We start from the raw sequence: 19,596 nt of genomic DNA on the forward strand, positions 1-19,596 counted from the left end.
AACTCCCCTCCCAATAACATTGCTAATTCCTTGTATATTTGTTTGTTCATGGTCTTGGTGGGTTGTTTTTTTTCCCCTTTTCTAAATTAAAACTTTTATTTTGAGATAATTATAGATTCATATGCAGTTGCAATAAATAATACAGGAAGATCCATGTAACTTTTACTTATAGTTTTCCTCCAATGGGAACATTTTGTAAAACTATAGCATGGTATCACAGCCAGGATACTGACTTTGATATAATCCATCAATCTAATTCCAATTTTCCCAGTTTTACTTGGACTCATTTGTGTGAGTATATATGAGTATAGTTAGTTGTATATAATTTCTTCACATGTGCAATTACCTGTATCCATTACCACAGTCAAGACAGCACATTTTTATCATCACAGGTATGCCCTGTGCTGCCCATATATAACGTTGCACACCTCTTCCCCCATGGACTTATCACATGTGGGGATTTGATGGCAGCATAATTTCTATTTACATTTGGGGAAGTAACTGATTTCCTTTTGTGAATGTCCTTTTCCTTTTGTGAATGTCTGCAAATAAATAATATTAAGCAACTGATCCCTTCATGTTCACCCTTTTGAGTTGTGCATTTCCCTAAGTTTTGGCAAAGCAACCAACATCAGGGACAAGTAGCTGTCTTGGCTGTGCACGATTTCTCCTTCTCTGAAGTCTCAGGACCAAATCTACCATCTTTGTTTCCTTTCCCAGATTACGCTCGATTTGAGGCCAAAATCCATGACCTACGCGAGCAGATGATGAACCACAGCATGAGCTCCGGGTCCGGGTCCCTGCGAACCAATCAAAAACGCTCCCTCTATGTCAGGTAGGCAAAGGAGCATTTCTTACTGTGATCTCCACATTGTGAGCCATGCAGCTTGGGGAGATAAAGGCAACACCTTGTGCCAATGGAACATGTGTTCTTATTAACTCATGCTCATCAATACACCACTGTAAGACTGTAAGACTATTTTTAACCACTTTGAAGACATTTTGAAATGTTACTATGTTAAATTAGTTAAAAAGCCCTGCTTTTAATAAGTTACTCTTTGAGAATGTTATGGTCTAGGGTCAAGTTCTTAGTACAGGTTGCAGTAAAATAATGAGAAGAAACATTTTCATTCCTGATCATCTTAAATTGAATATATGGACCAATGCCTTGGATATTTTCTTACCGTCAGTATAGGAAGAAAATATTCTTGTATCACCTCTTGACCTGCTTGATATATATTGCATGAACTTTGGTGTATTGATTGAAAGTCAAAGTTCTCTGTGAAAGAGTTACATGCTTCTTACCAACAAGTTTTGGTGGAAAGACTTTCTTCTGTGGTATCTTGTGACCAATCGTTTCTCAGACTGTGAAAGTTACCTGTTCCTTGCCTGACAAAATGCATTAATTTACCAGGAAAAAAAAAAAAAAGATTGATTGAACTTGAAATGCATTCCGGTCTCTTAGCCCTGTAGTTAACTCTTGAATAAGATCCATCATCAATGAACTATAACATGCACCTCTTCTTAGTGCATGCCTCCTATATCCCTTCCAAAATATACTTCATCCATGCTGACTGTACTTTTTAAAATAATATAAGTATTAACAACCAAAGGAGAGAAATGGTACCTAATAAGTTGTCAAAATGAATCTGTGTGCCACTGGAGGAACCACTCCCAATCCTCATCGCATTCTCCTCTCTTCAATTGGCCCCAAAATCTGGTCTGACTCCCACCAAAGGTCATATCCTCCTCACCTGAGATTTTACTGTTTTTCCCTAGCATGAAGGGTATGTTATGGATACTAAATTATGTAGTTGAACTGACATGTTCCATTGATTCCACTTTGGCTCTGATGTTATCTTCTGTGTGTATCAGATAGGTACAGCAGGACCAAGAAGGGAGCAGGATTTCAGATGGTAGCACATTCTCAAAGGCCTTGATTTGCTGGTCCTTGGAGAAAACATAGAGTCCCTTCTTATTCTAGGGCGTTCAAATACTTAGGAAGCCCTGAGATTTAAAATAAAAACAGGATAAAAAACAAAATTATTTTTGACTATTGATGTTCCAAATTTGAATTTCACAAGATTATTTTGATATACTCCAGTGTAATCCACAACAGCAGCTATTAAGAACCACCCTGGAACAAGTTTTGTCGCAAAGTCACAGATATGATGGAAAGTGGCTTTTCTTTTCTCCCTTCTGGCTTTATATTGCTGGTCTTTGTAATGCAAAATATTTTAAATCTTGAAATGCTTTACTCTTGGGTAGCAAATTGGGAAAAGCCAATTCGGTTAATAGGATAGAGAAAAATCAGTTAATGCAAATGAAATAGATATATAGAATAACACTGAAAGGAAAAATTATCATATTGTTGATATCTTGTTAAAAAAATAGGATGCAGAAGAATGTTAATGTACTAGAAGAACTTTGCTGAAAATATACTGGTAATAGTTTAGTCTTTTGAGTTAAGTTGTGGAAGATTAGGAAAATTAAATGGAGTAATAGAGTGATATAACATAAAATGAATAGACTAATTTGAAAGAGTAGTATTAATCAGACCCAAACCTTTATTCTCTAAAATGATAAATAAAGAATGACATACAAAAGAGATGAGGATTTAAGGTAATAAAGAATGTTATCTTAATCGCATTCTAACAGTTGGAAGTTGCATTGAAATGAGGAACTTCTTTTCAGTGACACTCAAAAATAGCTGACACTTCATGGGAAATTCTCCAAATGATCTCTCTACTATACAAATAAGATATTTGTTTTCCAAATGTATAATTATTAATACTTATTTAGTACCTAGAGGGCTGATCTTAGCATTAAATGACTCTTAGAGGCATAAAATTGGAAGAGATAGTGGCCATATATAAGTAAAATCAGAAGGAAAGAACTTAGAAGACCCCCCTGGCCTTGTTTTCATACGCTGTGATAAAACTGACAAACCCTACCCCAACAACAACAGCAAAAAGGCAATGCAATGGAATGAACTAGCAAAGCCTAAGGGAATTCTTACTAAAAAAGGATCTTTTTAGTACCTTTGTACTTTAGTAACTTTGTACCTTTGTCCCCACCCCCACCCCAGCCTTTTGGGGGTTGGGGGGTAGGGTTACACCAAATATGGCTATAGGATTTTCATAGAGATGCTTGCTTTATCTAGAGCACTTGAATAGGGCCAGTGCCAGTTGGTTGTACTTATTTTAGAAAGTCAACTAAGTTGCTCTCTCAAAATAAATTAGTAGCAGGATTTCTCTGATTATATAAATATCAAATGATGAGCATGTTTCTTTAATCTGAGAATGACATCCTGGAATATTCTTATGCTTGGCTTTATGTAAGTCTAGAGCTGGAAGGAATCATAGCTATCACCAGGTCCACTATTTAATTTACAGGAGAGGAAACTGAGGCCCCAGGAGGGAAGAGATGTGCCACAGCTTTTTGGTGGTGGGGTAAGATCTTTTACCTCCCTTCTCACTCCACCTCCCAAGGGCTCAGCTTCTGTGGTATCAGCTGTTGAACGCACTTTAGCTATAATTCCCAATCTGCTCCTGGCAGCTCAGCCCTGAACTCTTAGATTAAAGAATAGATTAGCCGAGAGGAGAAACTCAAACACAAACCCTTTTGGGGTTTTTACACTGGATAAACTGCACTATAGGACATATGGGATTTCTTTAGTTTCATTGGTATTTTTCCATGAAGCCAAAACCTAAACCGGAAAGCTAACAGCCTTTCTTTGTTCTATGATAAACAATTTAGCTGACTTGTAGGATATTTGTCTGCACCACAAAACCACCCTTCCCCTAGGAGTTGCTTCCTCTTCCCTACACACACAAACACACACACACACACACTCAAATCTAACCCTGCCTTGGCTGTGTCTGAGAGGCTACATCTTGCATGAGCTGGCCTTATTCCCTTACTAGAAATAATCCACCCAGGTGATAGCAATTTGTCCTGAAAGTGTTGAAAGGAGGGAGGGGGAACTAGCATATCTGAGCCAGGCAGCATTCTAAACTTGAGCCAACCCTCTCTATTTTCCAATCTATTTGTAATTATTTTCCTTCTTTGAATCTTTTGTGTAAGGTGCCTGAAGTACTTTGGTAGTGCTGTACAAATGGAGTTGATTGCTGCTTGTGATAACACTGTACATGTTCTATGTGAATGATTTGGATATATTTGATTTACGGGGCTTTTTGTATTGTGTATTTCTTGCATTGTGAAACATATAGTTGTAGAACCTTAAAAGTAAATAAAATGTTAAAAATTTGAATAAAATATTTTTCAAAATACTTCATAAGTACATTATGAATTCTTCAGATGTAGATGCACTTGAGCTCCCGAGCCACTGGAATACGCATTTTGTTGCACATATTTCGAGGCTCTCTATGTGGGCAGATTGAGCTCTCCCTGCCTCTAAAATATGTGCTCTTTCTTACCTACCAGCTGGTGAAAGCATCCCTGTGACAGAGAACAGGGCTTTTCCTGCTGCTAATAGGAATGGACCTTTATATCCAAATGCTACTAAGAATCAGAGATGTAGGTGATTGAAATCACATAAAAGTGCAAATAGCTAAGGAAAGAGCCTTTCTTATGATAAAAAGGAGAGCAAGAGCACCCAGGACTTGGAGAATGGGGAGAGGTGGAAAGAAAAGCTGCGTAGTTCACCAATGGGGAGTAAAAGGTCACAGGACAGAGTGAAGCCTGGCCCATGTTCATTTGTTAATCAAAGGAATCAATTTTGAGAGTTCAAGTGAATAACCTCTCTGTCCTATAATGAACACTGAGGACTCAGCCATAAAAGTCATGTTTCCTGTCCACAAGAATCTCTTATTCAATTGGAGATGAGATGAAGATGAGAGGAAGACAATCACAATGCAGTGTGGGGTGGAAAATTAGCTCTAGAAAGGCCTGGACCCTTCATTGCTTCGTAATGCAAAGACTGCTGAACTGATTCTTAAAGATCTTATGGGAGTTAACTTGAAAACTTCTAAGTAAGAAAAACGTTCTTCACTGTGACCCAGTAAATACATACAGCATAAAGCTGAAAAACTTTTTAGTTAAATTGTACTTTTTTTGTAAAGTGTTATTTTATTTTCCGTTCTGTTTGTCTCCCTTTTTTTAAAAAATGAAGATCACAACTCATTAACTTGATTTAATGACTCACTAATGGGTCATGATATAAAGCTTGCAGATGGAGTAAACAAGAAGGAGCACTCCAGGCAAATGACACTTCACGCAGGCAGGAGAGCATACCTTCACTGCATTATATTCAGCAGATCTCTGGGTTGGTTGTTCAGCCAATTTGGTACAGATGAGGAAGTGGAAGTGAAAGAAAACGCTTGTCAGGCACCTTCTGTGGGCCAATCATTGTGCTCATGGTATTGTACATATGTTTTCCCATATGATTCTCCCAATATCTTGAGGAGTCACAAAATGTTTTCTCCATTTTACAGATGAAAAAACTGAGATTCACAGAAGTTAAATAATTTCCCCAAGATCACAGAGTTAGACTGGATATAAGCATAGACATCCAGGGCCTGTATGTGAGGCAGCACAGAACAGCGTTGAAGAACCAGTTGCTGGATTATTCCAGACAGACAAAATTTAAGTCCTGATTCTGCCGCTTACTAGCTCAAGTGATTTGGGACAAATCAGTCTCTCTGGCCTTGGTTTCTTTGTGAAATGCAAATAGTGATAGGATACCATAAACTGGTAGTAAGGACTAAATAAAACTGTGAATTTAAATACCTGACACACAGGAAACAATTAATTGGTGATATTTATTGTATATTATGAAGGCAACCTCTCCTCTACAGGACAGAGAGATTATAGAAATGGTCCTGAACAAACTACTGTTTTCTCCTAGTTTTCTCTTGCTTCCTTTCAGCAAGAGAAGGAGGACAGACATCCTGGCACCATTTTACATTTTTTCACATTTAGATACCATGGAGGCTGAAGTGGGGGGATCAGAATTGTAGGCTCCGGGATGCCCAGATCTGTCAACTCACCAGACATCTCTCATACTGATTAGGGGACAGAAGGCAAGCTGAGGACAAAGCAGAAGCTGACACCCCACAACCCATCCCTACCCCTCCAAATCCTCTCACCACCTTTTGCTGCTTCCTAAAGACACCTTTTGCTTCAAAGGCTGTAATATGACAAATGCTCTTAGGTCTGCCTCCTGCCCCATTGTTGAACATAAGGCTTTCATTCATTGATTGATTAGTGCATTGATTCTTACATTCAATAAACATGATTTACATACTTTCCTAGAGTGTAACATCTATGGCAGATGTTGAGGATACAGAGATGAATAAGAACACACACCTCCTTCCCTCAGGATTCTTATAGTCCTTATCTGTAGACAATGCAAATACTATGTATAGATCATTATTTCCTGATACTTCATGCATTATATGCTGGCAATTATCCTTTTTGAATTTTTGCAGTATTCCTATTAGGCTTCCTACCTGCCTAGAAGATCACTGGTATTTAAAACCCATCTGTTAAAAAAAAAAAAATCTGTTAAAATAATGATCATTCTAGTCTTTATTAAGTTTTCATGGTAAAGGCCCTTGAAATGGAAACACCATTCAATACTGGACCTGCAAATTCCAGTTAATGTCTTCATTTTATTATGCCCTTAGTGTCTTATGCCATAGTGCCTGGCATAAAGAAGTTTGCTTAGTAAATAATTGTTGAATGAATTAATTCCTAGACTCTCTTTCCTATACAGATATGAAAGAAAAAATAGAATATAAGCCAAGATCCTTAGACAACGAGTCCTATACAAGTTTGATACCAGCTGGGCTGCCACCAAGTCCATAGAGTCTGGTCATGTCCTAAGAACACAGGTTTTACCTACTGGTACTAGGATATCCAGGAAACATCTGGCACTAGAGGGCCTTTCAGCCTACTTCATTTGCCTGCTGAACTCTGTAACTCTCTTTAAGCTGGGGGCTAATTCAATAATAGATTTAGCCAAGCACACATAGCCGATAGATACCCTCTTAGTGAGAGGATTTAGGGAAGGGGCAAGGCGCAGGGTGAACTTCATCCTGTGTCTCATGATCAACAGTCTTAGTCTTCCTTTGGAAGTTACATCGAGGACAATCTTGAGAAAACGAATTCCACTCAGGATTCTTTATCCTGATGGGTTTTTGTTCTAGGGGAAGGAGGTTCCCACCTGACTGAACTTTGTTGGGAGGCGGAAGCTACATCATCCTATAGGGAAGAGACTCTGGTCTTTGTTTTTTTTATGTTTTTAAGATTTTATTTTATTTTATTGACAGAGATAGAGAGAGAACTAGCAGGGGGGAGTGTCGTGCAGGGGAGAGGAAGGAAGAAGCCAGGGCTCTATCCCAGGACCCTGGGATCCTGCCCTGAACTGAAGGCAGACATTTAACTGACTGAACCACCCAGGCACCCCTGGTTTTTACTTTAAATGGTAGTATACCCTTCTACTCTACTTCCTGCTCCAGTGTGCTGCTGGTCAGTAATGTGGGGGTGGGAAGAAAGAATGTCAAATGGAGCCTGTCCGGGGACTTTGCTCCAGTGTGAAGCCACTACTAACTTCATGTGGCTATGGATTTCTCAAGGACATTTAAAACAAACCCATGAAGTCTGTAGACTTATTACAAGTCCAAATTTTATCTTCCTTCCCTCCAACTTGGACCCAGCATGCTCTCAATCGCTGTCCCCAGAAGACGTATTACAATCATCTGCGTGTACCCCCTGCCCAGTACCAGCACTGGGCTGGCTGACAGTGGCATTTGTATTACTTCTCAGTCATTCACTCATATATTCTTATTTAGTAAAATCATCATTTGTTCATTCAGAAGTCTGATATATTGTAGCCAAAAAGGACATTAAAACTGCTTGGATTCAGATTTATTTCTTTGAGAATCTTACTGAGAGAGATGTGACCAAGTACCTGAAACAGTTTAACAGGATGAAGCAGAAAGTCTAGAGACAGTCTAGTCTTGAGAAACCAGAAGAGGTCTGGAGAAGATACTCCAGCGTCTGGGTGGCCTGCATATGCCACGCTTCGGGGCCAGAGCTTATGTGCCTAGACTTCACTCCTGACTTCCCTTAAACCTTACAACAGTGCTGTGCCAGATATGATTATTATCAACATTCTATAGAAGAAGAACAGTACAGAAGGCCAAAGAGGCTTAAAAACCACTTATGCAAGGTGTTATGTGGCCAAGCCATATTCTTTACCAAGATTTATGTCTCAATGAAGCCCATGCTCCTTGTACTTACATACAGTAAAGATGAAGTCGACCCTATAGGAGCGCAGGTTAAATTCATATTGATCGACTCTCTCTTTGGTTTACACTTTATACTGACTTCCTCCAGATAGACCTGGCTTCTGGTCCAGACCTCAAAGTTTATCGATTGCTAAAACAAAATTCTCATTTATAAAATGCGCATAATACCTAGTTCACAGGCTTGTTGTTTGGATTAAGTTAAACTAAGTCTATAAAAGAGCCTGCCAATGGGACTCATTAGGTAAAGGGGAGGTCCTGTTATCCCCCGTAAGTGCTCAGAACCTACCTCCTAAGCCGTTGCCTCCTTTGAAGCAGAGTAGAATTTGATTCTTCATTTATATTTTGAGACTCATTAGCATTATGCTCACTCTTTCAGGCATTTGCATTTTTAATTGCATCCTTAATTGTGGAATAAAAGGCTTTGTCTTCAGGCAGCTAATTTTATGCCAGAAATAGAAAGGAGGAGGAGTCACTGGGGATCTGGGGGAGTTTTTTGCTTCTCTTGAAATCACAGCCTGGCCCTGATTTTTAAAGGTTTTTAATTTTTATATTTCTATAGAAAGAAGGACAAAAGGGACATGGGTGGCCCTTCCACTGACCATTACATTTTCCTCTATCTCTATGCCAAGATTTAGAATCCAGGTATCATTTTTATTAATGGTGCACCCTAATTCATTCACTCACTCACTCATTCATTTATCCATCCAGAAACCCTTTTTTGAGCCATAACTATCCAGCTCATACTGCACTGTGCTCTTGGATAAAAAGATTAGTAGAGCATCTTTTCTGTCCACAAGGTGTACAAGGGTCATGCTACCAGTCTAGATTCTGCTTCCTGCCCCCTCATCTCTAGAGGAGATGCTTGTCTTTTTAGCCCAAAATTACTACCTCCTACAACAACCCAGACAGCTTTAGCCAGAAAAGAGAGCAGAACACTAAAAGGTGGGACACAGAATGCTCACAGGAGGGACAGGTGAAAGTGAGGGCACGGAAGAATTGAGGAAAATTTACCTGAAATCACGAGGTTAGGTTAGGATCAAAGGAATAGACTCAAGCTATTTATCCTTTAATCTCAATGCCTGATACATTATAGGAATTCTGTAAATACTTTTTGAATGAACGTTTTCAGTAGCAATTGAAGATGGTGATTAAGGGAACAAGGGATTAGGAAAACCATCAACAATTCAGTGCTGGCTGAATGAGCAGCTGCCCCTCTGTGTTCCTCTGAACATGTTAACTTCTCTCTTCTATCCTTCACATTCTCTGTGCTTCCTGCCTGTTGACTCCCCTGTCCCCTCCACTGGCCTGAATGGGGTGCACCTCTCTTATATGGAGATTTGCCTGATTATAGCATAATCTGGCATATCCTAACTGCTGACTCAATCCAATGAATGGATTATGGATGTCACAAGATTGGAGAGCATTTAATTTTATTTACAATTTTATTTGGTTACCTCATGGCTTGTGAGTGGATCCCTGCCTAACAAAGGTCTTTGTGCCTTCCTCATCGTATGAGTAAGCAGTCCTTTTAAGTAGTAATAACCATCTCTGACTATACTGGGTGTTTTTTAACCATTTAGCCAAACAAATGCCTACTACCTTCAGTGTCATGTGACTTTCTGGAAGGACTCATAGATTGGATTTGATTGATACAATATGTCTGTTAAGTAGGTCCTGTTCTCCCACAGTTTTCAGCTAAGGAACCGAGGCTCAGAACATTAAGCTCTCTACTCTCTTTTCCAAGTCTAGAATAGTGCCAGGACTTCGCCTCAGTCCACTTTCTTTAAAGATGTGTAAACGCGCATCTCACTTGTACCTTTTTTAAGTGTTTGACTTGTGTTTCATTTATTGCCATGTTACATAGCACATGATTTTAATAAAACTACTTATGCATTATTAAATGTCGTATGGGCAGTTAATAACCTCATCACCTTAGATCCTATACACTAGTTTGAGGATACCCACAGCATGTGGATTTGTGATTAAATTGAATGAGTCCAGGGATCCCTGGGTGGCGCAGCGGTTTGGCGCCTGCCTTTGGCCCAGGGCGCGATCCTGGAGACCCGGGATCGAATCCTACGTCGGGCTCCCGGTGCATGGAGCCTGCTTCTCCCTCTGCCTGTGTCTCTGCCTCTCTCTCTCTCACTGTGTGCCTATCATAAATAAATAAATATTAAAAATAAAAATAAAAAAATAAATTGAATGAGTCCACACTGAGGTATGGCCATTACAACTGTATAAACAAAGTACTGCCCCTCTTCTGCTAAGACAAATTCTGCAGCCTGTGTAGCACATCAAGGAACACAACTGAAGTGCCCCACGTGTGGTAGGACATGCAGCCTGACATCTACTACCAGCTACACAGTTCGCGGGGCCCAGTGCAAAGTGCAAAAATTAAAGAATATCAAGATAGTAAAAGACCAGAGAATAATACTAAGCACAGGACCCTGTGCTACCACACAGGTCCCAAACCTATGAAGTCGGTCCTGCTGACACCTGGTTTAGGACATTTTGCTCGAAGCTGAAGCATGTGTGTTGTTAGTATAACATGTGGTAAATGGAAGAAAGGTGAAGTCAGCATTGAGAACGTTTTCAAGGATCCAAGTTTTGTCTTTTACCTGCAAGAGTACTTTATACAAATTATCTCAATGCCTGATTTTATGATCTGTAGAAACACTATGTGCCAGCCCTCTTAATGCCTGAGACTTTAAGTTCCCACTTGCTTTGAGCTTTCAACAGTGCACTTTGAGTCATCTCTCTCCACTGAAGTAAATCTTCCAAAAGCTAAGTAGTGTCATTATTTCACATTTATTTAGCAACAGCGGTACATTTTAGTCTTTCTGTTCTGCAAGTTTCTGCCCCCTTCCTTTGTTCCTTAGGCCTAAATTTTTAAGATAGGCACAGAAGTTTCTCAGAGAACTTTGGAAATCCCTGGAAACTGTGGGTGTTAGTGTCCTTTCCAGGTTCATTTTCTAAATGCAAAGGCTGTAGGACTTATAAATTCCCATGACCAGCAACATTAGAACTAAAAAAAAAAAAAAAAAAAAAAAAAATCAGGGACCTGATGTGGGATTGACAACTTGATTTCACTAAGAATTTTAAAAATAATAAACACACATACATGTTATAATATATATTTCTAATTTATTGCCCTTTATTTTTGCCATTATTTTATATGAGAAAGGGCACTTTCATGCCCAAAGAAAAATAAGAACATAATTGGACTACCAGGAAAAACACTCCAAATTTTAAAATTTATATTTTAAAACCTGGCGAGATGAATCTACCTATTTCCACTGTCCATGTAATTCTACCCCATAGCTGAAAAAAATTAAGGTAAACATAATGGCTATATTGTTTAGTTCTTGATCTTAGATCTTTTGGTCCAATCTAAATGATTCTAAAATGCTTGGGATGCATTCTTTACCTTTGTTTTTTTCTTAAGAAAGAATAACATCTTATAGATTTGCTTTTTCCTCATGTGTTTTAGCTTTTATATAATTTTCTCAATAAGTAGGAAGCCCAAATCCATGCTTGGTGATAAACTGATGCTTTTTAGTGATGCTTATTAAAAGGTAAGAAGGAATTTCCCATCATCAAAGTTATGTTTCATTATTTTTAAGTTGTACTTTCATTTATTTACATTTCTGTCATTCTTCAATTTAAAAATAGACTCTTTTAAAAAGTATCATTATAATTATAGTTTCTTTCATTGTTTTTTAAAACATTTTTATGCTGTATCATTTCAAGCCAGATTGCTTGTTTCGTGTGCCATCTCCACTTTAATTTTCCTAAAAATACAGATTTGGCCTTTCAGATGTGGGATCCTACACCTATTTTTTAAAAAATCTGATTTCATGGGAAAATACTGAGAAAATGTGATGCTAACTGAATAGAACTTTACAATAAACAGGATATTTGGTAGCTTCTAGTGACCCCTATTATAAAAATACAAATTCTCATGTAAATTAACTTTGTAGTTAATTCTTACTCTCCAGACAAAGCTCTTAAACCTGTTCCAGTGGCTTCTGAACTGTTTCATCTCCTTCTTCCTTATTAAGGAGCACTCTGAGTTAGTCATCAAGAAGATGTCTCTGTGTTTCTGGTTGCTGTGAAGCCAGGTCAATGAAGGATTTCTGCACTTTCTAAAAAGCTTATGTTGAATGAACCTAACTGTTGGCTCTTTATAAGATGATGACATTTTTCTCTTTTCCTAAAATTCCCTGTTCCTGCCCAGTCCCTCTTAAATGGATGTCCCACACTACTCCCACCTCCACAGCACACTACAATCTTCTTATGAGTCCTTGATTATATAATGGATTCAGGTATCCTGAGGACAAGATGGTGATGAGAATTAAAATCTCATAATATCTATGAGGGAGTGTCATTATCACACCCATTATACAGTTAATGAAACCAAGGTTAGATAATTTATGTTCTTGCCAAAGTTACACAGCAAAAAAAAAAGTAGAACAAACTCAATTTTGTCTGCCAAATCTGTGTTCTTAACCTTAATGTCCAAAGTTTCTAGATATCCACATTTTCTTAGATATGCTTGATTTCATATATGCTCCCCCATTCATATTGGTACTTATAATAGTTATAGAAAGTCCTTTAAGTTTTATATTAGAAATATAGTCATTGAATGTATGATGTATCTCCCTCAATAATAACTAAGTACCTTAAAGATGCTTGATGAATTTGGAGTTATGATAGCTCAGATTTGAACCATGGGGTCACACCCTTCATCTACTAAGCATTCACAGTAAAGAGGCATGAGTTTTCTGGCTGTGGGCCACTCTATACAGAACAGGAGGATTGCAAGACCTTCTGACTAACTTATAGCAAGTATGGTACCGTGAAAGGTTGTGAATTTAAGTTTTCCTTAAATAACAATTATAGGAGACTGTAAAAAAAAGAAATTTGTAGTCCTCTCTCTCATAAACATAAGATCAAGAATACAAAATAAAATATTAACACAGCGAATCCGGTGATAGATTATAGAAAGGATAATATAGGCACAGAATGCACTAACCTTCTATTTATCAAAAGACACCATAAATAGGATGAAAGTGTAAGACAGAGCAAAGAAAAAGATTTGTAATACACAGATCTGGCAAAGGAATTATAATCAGAATATCTAAATAACTCCCACAGGACAATAAGCAAAAGATAGAAACCACATTTTTTTAAATGCTCAAAAGACTTGAACAGATATTTCACAAAAGAGGAGGTATAAAAATTGTCAGTTCCCACATGAAATGGTATTTATCTCATTAGTCATCAGGAAAAGGTAAATTAAAATATTAACGGCAAGCATATAGAGACTTTCATGTGTTGCTCATAGGAGGTAAATTGGTATCACCACATTGATATACAGTCAGTACTTAGTGTTGTCAAACATACTATTTCCTATGATTCATTGCTAGGTTTATACATAATAGAAATATTTACATAAGTTCAACAAAAATTCACATAAGAATGCTTATAGCTGCATTGTTTGTAATAGCCTAGTCCTGGAAATAACCCAACTGCCTACCAACAATAAAATAGGTAAATAAGTTGTGGCATATTGATGCAAGGGAACATTGTATAGCAATGAATATGATCACTTGCTACGTGCAACAGCAGAAAGGAATCTTGCCGATACAGTAAAAGAAGCCATGCAAAATATTATACGTGTATTAGTTTTCTATGCTGCTGTACCAAATTACCACACATTAAATGGCTTTGAAGACCATATTGTATTCTTACAATATGACTGTATTATCTTACAGTTCTGTAGGTTATAAGTCCATTAAAGGTCTTACCAGACTAAAACCAAGGTATGAGCAGGGTATGTTCCTTTCTGGAGGATCCAGATGAGGATCCACTTCTTTCTTATGAGAGTTGTTGGCAGAATTCAGTTCCTTAAAATTGTAGGACCACAATCTCTGCTTTTTTGCTCTCTGTCAGCTGGAGGGCCATGCTCAACTTCTAGAGGCTGCCCCATTACATGGATAGCGGCCCTTTTCTTCTATGTTAAAAGCCAGGAACATTGTGATGATGCCTTCTCACTTGTACCACTCTGGCCTACCTGCAAAAGGTTCTCTGCTTTTAAAGACTCGGGTAATGATTAGGTTAGGCCACCCAGATAATCCAACAATCTCCCCATTTCAGGATCCTTCACCGTAGTCACCCTTTCACCATGTAAGTAACATATGCCCACATTTTGAGGATTAAGTCATGGGCATTCTATGGTGCCAATCTGTCTACAACAATATAATTCCATTTGTATAACACTCAAAAACATGCAAAAATAACCTATGGTGATAGAAGGGAGTGACTACCTTTGGTATCACATTCCTGAATGTAGAATAGGAATAATAATATCCATTTTAAGGGGTTCTTGCAAGTATTAAATCCAACAAAAGTGTTAGTGACCTTTAAAAGTATCTGCCATGGGGATCCCTGGGTGGCGCAGCGGTTTGGCGCCTGCCTTTGGCCCAGGGCGTGATCCTGGAGACCCGGGATCGAATCCCACATCGGGCTCCCGGTGCATGGAGCCTGCTTCTCCCTCTGCCTGTGTCTCTGCCTCTCTCTCTCTCTGTGACTATCATAAATAAATAAAAATTAAAAAAAAATAAAATAAAAGTATCTGCCATGAAGTAAACACAGTGTTTGCTATTTGCTATTTCCTCTTTCTCTTCACCTTCCCCCAACTTCATCATCTCACCTGTAAAAATGCTACCACCAGGACTTTGCAGGATAATATAATCTGGAAACTCATAGACCATCTGACAGTGCTGGCCTATTAATGAATATCCTCTAGAAATCAGAATTTAAGTGGGAATTCCAGGAGCTACTTGGGATAAAGCAAATTTCAGAAATGGAATTTGAAACACTGCTGAAAAAACAAGAAGTATTAAATGATCTGCTCCAGCCTCATCCGTAATACCAATTACTGCACTTTTTAAGCCACTTAAACCCAAATCAGCCATATTATACCAGTGAAAAAGTGGTTAAAAGGAGGACTTCTTAAAGTAGTAGGCTAATTACAGATCAATGTAGAACCATCAGTCGATGCTTCTAGATTTGGCTTTTTGCTAGAAAGCTCAGTCGTGGCTCTCAGGGTCTAATGCAGTCTGAGCAGAAAGAAATTTTGTAAATAATTGTTAAGTTCAGTTGAAATTATGGAGGGCATCTGGTTGCTTATCGTTTTGTTTTTCATTAAAGCTGCTATTACCCAACCCTATGACTTATTGAATGTGCTAAGAAAGAAGCCTGGTGAAATGAGGTCTAATATTCATCTCATATCCTTGTGCCTCCAACTTTTTTATCCATTCATTTTACAAACAATCATTGCTATCCCATGTGCCAGACACTTAGACACATTCAAGGAATACAAGAATAAAAACATTCCATCTGCTTTAGAGTAGCCCAAATCCAATGAGGAATATCCAGATCTGATATCCAAATCCATCTCACCATCCAGCATTGAATTTATATTGGTCTGTCTTCATTAAAACAGAAGGGATGTCTAAGCACCGGGAGCCCTGCCAGGATGGGTCACGTTGCCAGCCTCTCTCTCACTGTAACTGGTCCACACTGGCTTTCTCTCCAGAAAGAGCCAAGAAGAATCTCTAAATTAGGTTTGTTTTACTAACTGCCTCTTCTTGCTTTATTTCAGAGTTTCTCAGCCTTGGCTGCATGCTAGGATCACCTGGGTAGCTATAAGGAAAAAAATTTTATTTTCCTTAATGCTACTCACTGAATACTTCACTTCTGGCGCCCTATGTATGGGTTTTCCCCCCTACACCGACCAATTCTCCAACACCAGCTGTGTGTCCTAGAATTTAACACAGATCCCACAAGTATAAGGTTAAGCCCCCTATTTCAGGTTGTCGTCACCTGTGCTTCTGGCCAACTGGCTATAAATCAGAGGTCTTGGGATCCCTGGGTGGCGCAGCGGTTTGGCGCCCGCCTTTGGCCCAGGGCACGATTCTGGAGACCCGGGATCGAATCCCACATCGGGCTCCCAGTGCATGGAGCCTGCTTCTCCCTCTGCCTATGTCTCTGCCTCTCTCTCTCTCTCTCTGTGACTATCATAAATAAATAAAAATTAAAAAATAAATAAATAAATAAAAAATAAAAAAAATAAATCAGAGGTCTTCACAGTCCCCTCTTCATGATCTCATAGAACTCAGGAAAACAATTTACTTAGATGACTAGTTTATTATAAAAAGTAAAACTCAAGAACAGCCAGATTGAAAAGATGCATGAGGTAAGGTATAGGGGAAGAGGCACAGAGCTTCCATGCCATCTCTAGGAGGCCCACCCTCCCACTGTCTCCCTGTATTTAGCAACCCAGAAACCCCCCTGAACTGGGTCCTAACTCTGTCATTTACGATTTTTATGGAGGCTTCATTAGCTAGACACGATTGATTAAATAATTGACCATTGATGATTACTTCAACCTCCAGCCCCTCTTGCATCTTCAGAGGTCAGGACTGAGGCCATATGCTCCAACTGTCTAATCACATGGTTCCTTTGGCAAGCAGCTCCCATCTTCAAGAACTTTCCAAAAGTCAGCTCATTAATAGAAACTGACCTGTAGTTGAAAGGGGCTTGTTATGAATTCTGTAGCTCTTATCACTTAGGACATTTCAAGGGTTTTAGGAGCTCTGTGCCAGGAATGGGATGAAGACCAAATCTTATTGTAAATCCCAATGCCCAAGTGCTTTTAAAAACCCTGATGCCCAGGTCCTATAGCCTGAACATATTGAGTCAGAAACTCTTGAGAATGTGTTCTAAGCATCAGCTTTTTTTAAAGCTCCCCTACAAATATCAGGGTGCAGCAACATTAAGAGCCAGTATTTTATCTTTTATCTTTCTTCTTTTGTTTTTAGCTTTATTTCCTCATCAACCTGAGAACAATTGCTTAAAAAGTCTCACATTTCTTGCATGGAAGTCTAATGAAAATCTGCAGCTAATGGGAAGGTCAGTTCCTGGTACATTTCCTGGTACAATTTTGATCACATTCAAACTCAGAATTGGGAAACTAACCTTGAACCTGGTGCTATAATTTGCTAACAGCACACAGAGAATCTCCTAGTACAAGACTAAATAACTTTGGAAAGCAGACTGCAAAGATTGGAAAGGTCTCTTGAGAATCAGAAAGTCCTAACATTCATATTTTGATTTCCAATGACTAAGAAATGAGCTGATTAGAAGTTCTTAAATTACATGAGGTCTCACTGAAAATGTTCAGAGAATAGAGTTGAGGTCCAAAAATCCTGGTTTGAATGATTTATCTGTGCGTGTGTGCATGCGTGTACAGTAATGACCAGGCTTACAATAAACTCAGGTATGACTCCTTCCACCTAATCTCATTTCTGATTCTTACTCTGCCCCTCCCCACTCTGTAGTGCACTATCCCCACTCTCTTTCCAGCCCATCCCCACAGTTTAACCCTGGCCTCTCCCTGCACCCTCTCCTTTACCCACACTACTCACCACTTCAGGACTTAGCCTCTCCCAAGCCTTAGCAATCTGTTGGCATGGAAACATCAGATGAGCCTGCCTGGTGGGAGAGAGATTCTGTTTCCAAGTGAAAATGGAAAAGATTCAAGTGTGATTCACTTTCAGCCATTTTAACTCTTGAGTTCATCCATCTATTTAAAACCTATCCATTGCTCCAGATCACTTACTTGGTATTGGAAATTATCTTGATCCAGACTCTGCCTTGCATCTGCCCCCTCTGCCACTTCCCCTTTTGGCCCTGGACTGCAGCCTCAGGGAGCACCCTACTCTTTCATTTCTCCCTGCCTTTGCACTGGCTCCTTTCTTTGCATTCGAAGACGCTCTCAAAGGTGTTTCAGATACTTCTTCTTCCTAGGAGCTTTCTTGGCCCAGACCTCTGCTCCTTCCTATCCTAGCACTTCAGCTGTAGTGACTGTAGGAAACTGAGCTCAGGTGACTGTTCCTCCCTAGACTGTGAGTGTGTTAGAGGAGAAGCATGCCACTGCTTGGAGCATGTATGTTTCTCACACTCCTAGGGTGGAGTCCTGACTCTATCACTTATTAGATCTGAGGTCTTGCACAAGTCACTTACCCCTTCTGAGCATCAGTTCTCTCATGCCTAAAATAGGAATGATGCTCCTTCTTATCAGATGCTGGGTATGTGTTAGGCACTTTATCTTATTTACTCCCCACACTAATTCAGTGAGAGATAAGGCAATATCATTGACCCCCTTTTTACAGTGAGGAAATGAAGACTTGGGTGTTGAAAAACTGGCCTTGAATCACACAGCTTCTACATGGTGGTGTCAACATTCAAGCCCAGGTCTGAATCTTTACGATTCTGCTCTAGTGCCTGTGTGTCTGTACTTAAAGCTCCTAGTCCTGTGCCTGCCTTGGGGGTTGGGAGGGGATGGGTGACACAGATGGATGCATCAATGATAAATTGTCCTGGAAAAAGCAATCCTATGCTCTCTTTGGGGATCTAAATGGAAAGTTAAATCCTCTCTTGTGCTTTTAAGTCTAAAGTGCATAGTTTCTCCAGGCTTGTGGCTAAGATCAAGAATATAAAGGCATTTATCACCTTTGTTCATACCTCTGAGCTACTAGAAAAACATATTCCTTCCCATTTGAACCGCTGCCCCATCCCCGAAGAAGTGAAAGGTAGATTGGCTTCTTGAGAACTGCAAAGCAGAAAAAAGAAGGGGGGGGGTGTCTTTAAATGGCTATTAAATCACCTTGATAGCTGCCACTGCCTCTGGGAATCAAGCCCCTCAGTGTCCCACAGGTGCTAATGCCATCCTGCAGCACGGTGTCATGGCATCCTGCAGCTTGGAGAACAAAGAGGGTAATCAAGTGAGTGCCACTCAAGGAGACATAGTTAAGCTTTAGTGTAATTCATGCAATACCATTCAGTGAATTTCTGTGATTTTTCTTTTCTAACCGGTAATTTAGCACAAGGAAAAAAAATGTGCTTTTATTCAAATATTTCTATTTTTACTTACAGATAAGTGTAAAAATCTTTTAATGAAGGGATTCTGTGTTGCAGCTGAGTGTATGTAAATAATGCCTTGGATTTCAAAAGGATAGAACAAAGCTTGTCAGTTTGTCTAGGACCAGCTACCACACAATGTTTCTTTTTTTATAGCATGCTTCAATCATAGCCTTGGTTACCAGGGCTACTGATTTTTAAAATTGTAGTGCTGGAATTATTAAACAGCATGGTCTCCTACAGAATCCTAGAAGCAGTGAATAAATAGTACCTCCTTCTATCATATTCTCTCTCCTCTCTTTTTCTCCCTCTCTTCTCTCTCTCTCTCCCT

At 39.2% G+C, this 19,596-nt stretch overlaps 1 protein-coding gene across 33 annotated transcripts in view; it reads left to right on the forward strand.

The window, feature by feature from the left end:
* DLG2 (discs large MAGUK scaffold protein 2) overlaps positions 1-19,596 on the forward strand; it is a 1,976,108-nt gene that overhangs the window by 1,824,679 nt on the left and 131,833 nt on the right. For all 33 annotated transcript variants that reach the window (XM_049098993.1, XM_025419434.3, XM_025419437.3 and 30 more), the window contains one exon: positions 721-835. In XM_049098993.1, coding sequence (XP_048954950.1) covers positions 721-835 — 115 coding nt within the window. The remainder of the gene's footprint in view (positions 1-720; positions 836-19,596) is intronic.

Source organism: Canis lupus, chromosome 21 (genome assembly GCF_003254725.2).
Source record: "Canis lupus dingo isolate Sandy chromosome 21, ASM325472v2, whole genome shotgun sequence".
NCBI classification, from domain to species: domain Eukaryota; kingdom Metazoa; phylum Chordata; class Mammalia; order Carnivora; family Canidae; genus Canis; species Canis lupus.